Here is a 7,608-nt window from a genome sequence, read left to right as displayed (position 1 = left end):
TATATATATATATATATATATATATATATATATATATAAAATTAGCTTTACCGCATAAGATGGAACCAGCAGAATGATCCTAGACAAAGCAGGAATAGGCCTACTGATGAACCATGAGACAAAACACACAGACAAATATATAATGATATTAATTCCCCCGTTTAGCATGTTAGTCAATGTGGTATTTACTTTTTTTTGTTGTTTTAAGAAAATTGACTGTTGCCTACAAAAGTTAACAATACATTCATTTATTTGAGGCCACAGACTAGACATAGAGTTTACCTTGGTTTAATAGCAAAAGATTATTTCAAGTTTTAGTAAGTAACAAATTTTTATTTCTGACTTACTTTATGCTAAGGCTAAAATGAAAAAAGACAACAATGGGACTGGGGAACAGGGTATTGGGGAGAGAATAAGGAATAGTAGAGAGGAAGCAGTAGGCAGTCCCCAAAACCTTCGTTTAGCCCTTCATCTAACCAACTGAAGACTTCCTGACCAAGAGAAGAATAACTTGTTTCATGTTAGATTTTTAAAATATTAGGGTAAAAATATAAAATAGGCTACTTAAAACCCCTATAACATTCATGTTAATCTTAAAATCACCCAGTGGTCTGGTCTCCTAAAGTGAATGGATATATCCCCAAACCCAATCGTGGTGAGGGCACTGTTCCCTTGGAAGCTTCTATCGTATCACCAGTGGTTTACTTTTCCGTATGCCTATCACCTCCAACTTGTTAGCAACCTGGTCCAGTCCCTCATCTCCTCCCACATGGACAATGGCAACAGCTGTCTGGAGGGTTCTTTTTTACTTCAGTTCCTCCATCCTCTAATGCAAACTTCGTATCTTTCATTCATTCAATCAATGGATTACTTTCAATTCCATCACTGGATAACTTTTACCCATTCATTCAACTGTTGTGTGTTTTTCTTCCAGTTGATTTCTCTCTCTTGTTCATACATAACCTTTCTGCCGAACAGGTCTTTTTACTGGGTTAGACTGCCATGTCCTTACTCACATCCCACATCCTCAAACTCCTGCTTTTCCTGGAATGACTTTTTTTTAATCTACTTAAGCTCTACTTAAAGGCTTAACTCAAGGCTACCTTTTCCAAGAAGCCTTCCCAAACTACTCAATCTCTTTGAATTTACAGCTCTTAGGCAGCAGAATGGGTATCATGATTCAGTTCTTTGTATCATGTCTTCTGTTGTTCTGTCCTTGCTTTATGAGTTGGCCTTGTCCTACTCACCTCTACTAGCAAGTCATTTCTGATCCCTGTCTATTTCTCTGGGCTCCCACCACTCTCTGTGCTTACTGCTAACATAACTCACACTGTGCTGAAATCATTATTGACTTAAGGATAGTGCTAAGTCAGCTAGCTTCCAACAAGTGCAGAGCTCTTAACAAGAAGGAAAATGCCAAAACTACAGTAATGGACTTCTACTTCTGGCAGCATGGAGGAGAGAAAGGGCTCTCTCATAGAATACCACTGGATCCTGGATAAATTACAGTAAACATGTTTGTCACGCTCATCAGAAAGTAGAAGAGATCACTAAAGGAAGGGGAAAAAATAACATTGAGCTGAATCCTTATGCAGAATGAGTAACATGCAGCAGAAGAAGCAGGTTTGCTCTGGGGACAAATGCTAGTATCAGTATCATTAACAGAGGCTAAACCCTGGGCCCAGCCAAAGCAGGGGAGAAAATCTGGGACTCCTGAGTTAAATCAGGACTCCTGAAAGGTTAACACAGTCCCAGGTAAGGAGCACCCTTTGTCACCTGGCAGAAACAAGTGCAAATTCTCTCTGGAGGAAAGTACCCCCAATTTAGGCCCACTGGATTTCCTTAGATTAACAAAATAGGAGCTCAAAATCCAAAAATACAAAATATACCAGGGAACAAGCTGCTATGGGAAAATCAGCAGAAATCAACAGAACAGGTAGATATCCAAGGTAAGTTACAGAATATAAAATTGTTGTTCAGTTACTAAGTTGAGTCTGACTCTTTGTGAACCCATGGATTGTAGCCTGCCAGACTCCTCTGTCCATGGGAATTTCCAGGCAAGAATACTGGAGTGGGTTGCCATTTTCTTCACCAGGAGATCTTCCTAACCAAGGGATCGAACCTGCATCTCCTGCATTGGCAGGCAGATTCTTTACTACTGAGCCACCTGGGAAGCCCCAGAATATAAAAATAACAATCCTGACAAACTTCAAAGAACTGCTATCACAGAGACCACATTTCCTGAGCACAAATGATCAAACTGAAAATTAGTATCAAAAAGATAAAATTTTAAATAGCTAGATTTTGGAAATTTAGAAAACTTTTCTAAATCACGAATCCAAAAAGTCATAAAGGTAATTTAAATATTCTTAGAACTAAGTAATAAATACTTTTAAACAGAAAAATGTGGAGAATATAGGGAAGTGAGTCCTTGAAAACTTATAGAAAATAACACAACTTGAAAATTAATTAGATAAAAATTAAGATGTACAAGTACATAAAATTAAAGAAAGCAGAAGGAAATACCACAGATAACATCCATAATTAGTGAAGTAGAAAACAAATATTTGTGGCTTCCCTTATAGCTCAGTTGGTAAAGAATCCACCTGCAACGCAGGAGACCCCGGTTTAATCCCTGGGTCAGGAAGATCCCCTGGAGAAGGGAAAGGCTACCCACTCCAGTATTCTGGCCTAGAGAATTCCACGGACCGTATAGTTCATGGGGTCGCAAAGAGTTGATATAAAAGAACATAAAATTAAATCTAAAGAAAGCAGAAGGAAATACCACAGATAACATCCATAATTAATGAAGTAGAAAACAAATATTTAAGGGAGAGTATCAACAAAGCCCAGAATGGCAGCTAAATCAAACAAGCAAAACAAATTTCTGGTGTAGTTAGTCAAAGGGGAAAAAAAGAAGGCACAAGTAAACAGCAGAAATGAAAAGGAGGACACGACCACCCAGGGAGCAAAGGAGAAAAAGAACATGGAAGGAATTTCATTAAAAATAAATGATGTAAAATGCACAAAACTCTAGAAAAACACTTTACCTAAATTGACTCAAGAAGAAATAGAAAGCCCAAATAGCCTATAATTATTAAATAAATTGAAATTAAGATGTTTCCCACAAAGAAAGGCCAGGCTCAAATGGCTTACCAAGTAAGTTTTATCAAACGATCAAAGGATGGTTCAGTTCAATCTAATATAAACGTTTTTAGAGAATGAGACAAGAAGGAACAGTTTCCAACTCAGAGGGTGTACAGACCAAAGGAATCATCTCAGAAGCCTTAGAAAGCTTACTAAAAACAAAGGCACTAACCTGTACAAGAATGTTAGTAGCAGCATTATTTATAACTGCAAAAAACTGGGAACAACCCAAATGTCCACTGACATGGATAAATTGTGGTTTATGCACTTGCAATATTATATAGATAAAAATGAGCGAGTAATAGCTATCTACAACATGGATGAATCTTAGAAATAATGTTATGTGGGGAAAAAAAAGCAAACCACAGGGGAGTATTAGAGAATAAAATTTTGTAAAGCTAAAAAGCAAAACCATTTTTAAAGGGTATATACATAAATGGAAAGGATATATATATATATGTATGTATGTATATATTGCAGGTAGTTAATAAACACAAAATTAAAGATAGTGGTGACCTCTAGGGAGAGCCAGGAGCATAGGTTAGGGGAAGAACACGAGAAATTCAGTAGTATTTCTAATGTTTTAATGTACAAATTGGGTGATGAGTCATTTAGTTATTATGCTTCATAACTTATTCACGTTAAATATATTCTTTATAGATATCAAACATTACATATAATTTTTAAAAATCTGCAATGGTGGAAATAAAGGAACAAATGAATGAAGGCTCCCTGAAAGAAAATGGAGAATCCCTGATGGAAGCTACCCTATGCAGAAGATAAAGTAGGTCCTTAATTAATGTTGGTTGGTTTACTGCTTTTCCCAAATATATACCTGAATTCCTTTCCTACTGGTGCTCCCAGATAGGCAAGGTACCTTCCATACACACAGCCTAAACCCACAATCCCGGTCCAGCTAAGTCCTGACACTTACATGACAAGAGACTGACACCTGGTGGATACAGAGTGAATTTAATAAAATGACTAGGGAGTAAACCTCACTCTACTTGGTGAAAGAGGCAGTAGAGTGAAGCATTGAGAATGAGGAGAAAACTAAAATTCAGAAAGAGGAGAATGAAGGATACCCATCTCTGAGAAGGAGGTGGAAGAAAAAGGGGGATTGTTATCCAAATGAGACTAAAGAGCTAGTCTCCAAATGAGAAAGATTTCCCTCTCATTCCCTGAGACCAGAATAAGAGGAAAAGAGGTTATAGCTGCTGTAAGGAAAATTCAAAACTATCTGGAAAAAAAGGAAGGAAGATAACTGGTCTCAGCCTAGCAAGCTAAAACCACACCTACTTCATAGCAGTGGCCAGGTGTCAGGTGACTCCCCGGGAACTCCCCACTCCCAGTCCCCATTGAGGAATCTATGTGATTCTAAGGAGGCTGATCCTGCCTTTTTTTTTCAAAAGGTACAGGCCATGATGTAGCGTAAATAAGCAAATTAGCATTTATTATACCAATCTCCTGCCCACAGTGACTGGCTAGGGATGGGTGTGTGACCCAGGCTGACCTCACCGAAGTGAATCTTAGGGCTATTGCTAGGATTCCTGGCACAAAGATGCCCTCTCTTTCTGGCTGGACATGAGAGAGGAAACATGGAATCCCAGAAGTGCTGGCAGCCACGAGGTGGACCAGGCTTAAGATGATCCTACAGAAGGTAAGGGGGAAAATCAATCAGGTATTCAGAGACTTACGGAGTCACTGGATCAGCTTTACCTGGAGTTGGCCCTACCTCTGGACTTGCCAGTCACATGAGCCAATAAATCTTTGTTTTTAAGCCAGTCTGAGTTAGGTTTTCTATGATTTAAAACCAAAAGACTCCAAGCCTAGGCATTCATCGTATTTCATCCCTATATTCCCACAAGATAGTGCAGGGATCCAGGAGAGGGGTCACTACAGATTAGTGACTCTGAAGCCAAGGGGACTGAGCTGGAAAGGTGAGAGGCAAAAATCAGGCACTATGTAAGACAGGGTGCCTCAGCTGTCTATACAGAAGAGAATGAAGAGCCAAGTGAGAAGCAAGTGCAAAGAAGGGCCTCTTCTAGGCAGCCAGGTAGAGTTAACATAGGGCTATAAACACTCCTTCCCACATACCTATCATGGGGGTGCCGCTTTGGGGTCTTTCCGCTCATGGGGAATGGAGCTCGGAAGCACATGCCCCTTTAAGTCTTTATTACCCTGTGCGGAGGTGTCTACTTCTCCCCTGACCAAATGAAGAGCCTCCTTTTGGCTTCTACTGCCCCTGATGACGCTCACTTTTGGGGTGACAGGAGGAATTTTATCTTCTGCTTCTTTGGCATGACGGGAACTGGGGCCCCTTCCTCCTTTGGAAACAGCGCCATCCTCCTGACCTTGGGCAAGCACCCCCTTCTCAGCCTCTCCTACTGGCCCTGGCCCCCCTGATCCTCCAGCTGAGTTGCTCTCCCCTCCAGAGGCCCATGCCTCCCGTGGTAACCTTGAGGACTGGGCTGAGTCCACAGCAGCTGCTGACTTGTCGGGGGTAGAATTCCTTTCCCTACTTCCACCTGATTTTTTTCGAGGGCGCCCCCGTTTTCTTTTGGCATCACTTCCTGTATCGTCTAGATCCTGCTTTGTGGCTTTAGCTGGTGGGTCCTGCCCACTGGCTTCGCTCACAGGCACTTCAGCTGTCCTCTTGACACCTTTGTCATGGGGTCCCAGGTCACCCCCTATGCCCACTTCCCTGTTCTCTGCACTCCTTGGCTGAGCGAGCCCCCCAGGGGGAGCTTGCCCAGGCCCAGGTCCAGGTCCAGGCAAAGCAGGAACCGTTGGTAAGATCATGTTAATGATGGGAACAGCTGCTTGGGGTCCCCCAGCCCTACTGGGCAGAGGCAGTGCAGCCATTTTCAGAGTGCCTGAAGAAAGTTTGGGGGCCAAGATGGGTGGAGAGACTCGGATTGGCGGGATAAGTGAGCGAGGGGCCCGGGGGAGGAGCAGAGGCAGCCGTGCCACTAGGGCATTAACCTGCGGGTTATTGGCTACTGGCGCCGGGCTCTCCGCTACACTCTTCTTTCGCTCTCCACGTGCAGAGGGGCCAGCCCCAGCTCGGGGGTCTAGCTCTTTAGGAGGCTAAAAAGTAAAGAGAAGAACACAGTAAGTGGGAAGACTGGACAATGGAGGGAATATAGGAACAGGACGTGAAAAAGTACTGAACCCACTGGGCGAAGGGTGTACTACACCCCCAGCCCAGGGGAGTAAGGTCAAGGGCATCAGCTTCCTCACCTGGACCTGTCTCTCTGGTCTCTTATGAGAACCACCCTCCAGGTTCTCTACCCCGTTCTTGGATTTAGATGACCGTTCCCGAGGGGCATGTTCGTCCTCTTCTGCGGAGGTGCCAGAAAAGGAAAAGCGGTGAGGAAGGAACAGAATGGAGGAGGGAGGTGATTCTGACTGGTAGAGAGGCAGGAGAAAGAGGTGGGCTAAGGCATGTCTGGGAAGGGTCTCTAGGAACAGAAGGTGTCTCTCTCCTCATTTATGTGGGAGAGCCTTTAAGCTTGAAAGTGGCTGAAGGGTTCTCTGAACGTAATACAGGGTCCACCCACCAGCGAGTCCCACAGTTTTGAGCACATGGGCGTGTGCAGATCGGGCAGAGATGAGATGCTGCTGTAGCAGGAAGCGGGCAACCTCAACGATGGAACTGAAGGACCGTTTCAGGATTCGCTCAGCCCAGTCACAGGTCAAGGCACAGGCTGCTTCTACCAGCTCATCCCGAGGCGCTGGGGTTACTTCTGGGCCCATTTCTGGCTAAACAGGGGAAGGACACACCCAATTACACTGTGAACAAAGGCCCCTGCGCCCCTCTCAGGCACCAATGTTGACCATAAGACCAGACTAGGGATGGCAGTAGCTTCTATCATGCCATCCCAGAAACCCCCAAATTCTCTTTCTCCTCTGCCTCAGCCATAGCGTAGGCAGAAGGGCACATCCTATAGGCTGAGAAACTGTGCCAAACGACCTAGGCTGTGTCAGGCCTCAAAACACCTCCCAAAGTCCTCTGCCATCTACTTTGGGGAGAAGAGTGCAGTCGGAGGGTTGTTACTTACACTCTCAGAGCCCTTTAGGTCAAGTCCGGGCAAGGGCGGCATAGATACCAAGGTCTTCCTTCGTATGCCACTGTAGCAATATCTGACATAAGTTAAGGGGTAACCAACACACTGGAGGTCCCCATGTAGGAAGGTTGGGCTGTTTCCACTTCCAGCTCTTCACATCCTCACCCTAAGGTTCTTTCCCCAGGTCCTCCAGCCCACCCTCTCCAGTCAAGGATACTTGGACTGGCCCCGGCCACCAAGCCTTCGGGCCTTGATGTCAGGGAAGATCTCTCTGATGATTTTGCCAAAGTTGGCTGTGCTGAGCGGGCGGCAACACGCGAGGCTCTCGCAGTACTTCCTGAGTGAGGCAGGGACAGAGAGGGAAGAACACTCAGAGAAGAAGGGTGGGTTC

At 44.0% G+C, this 7,608-nt stretch overlaps 1 protein-coding gene across 2 annotated transcripts in view; it reads right to left on the bottom strand.

Moving 5' to 3' along the window:
* Positions 1-4,103: 4,103 nt before the first annotated feature.
* The window catches only part of RFX5 (regulatory factor X, 5 (influences HLA class II expression)), a 6,166-nt gene continuing 2,661 nt past the window's right edge, over positions 4,104-7,608 (bottom strand). For both annotated transcript variants that reach the window (XM_010857513.1, XM_010857514.1), the window contains exons 6-10: positions 7,435-7,554; positions 7,212-7,293; positions 6,711-6,912; positions 6,391-6,491; positions 4,104-6,237 (exon numbers count right to left, since the gene is read on the bottom strand). In XM_010857513.1, coding sequence (XP_010855815.1) covers positions 5,248-6,237; positions 6,391-6,491; positions 6,711-6,912; positions 7,212-7,293; positions 7,435-7,554 — 1,495 coding nt within the window. In that variant the 3' untranslated portion in view covers positions 4,104-5,247. The remainder of the gene's footprint in view (positions 6,238-6,390; positions 6,492-6,710; positions 6,913-7,211; positions 7,294-7,434; positions 7,555-7,608) is intronic.

Source organism: Bison bison, unplaced genomic scaffold (genome assembly GCF_000754665.1).
Source record: "Bison bison bison isolate TAMUID 2011002044 unplaced genomic scaffold, Bison_UMD1.0 scf7180017864381, whole genome shotgun sequence".
Classification (NCBI taxonomy): Eukaryota; Metazoa; Chordata; class Mammalia; order Artiodactyla; family Bovidae; genus Bison; species Bison bison.
Note: the sequence above shows the minus strand (reverse complement) of the source record. Positions and strands in the feature narration are given on the sequence as shown.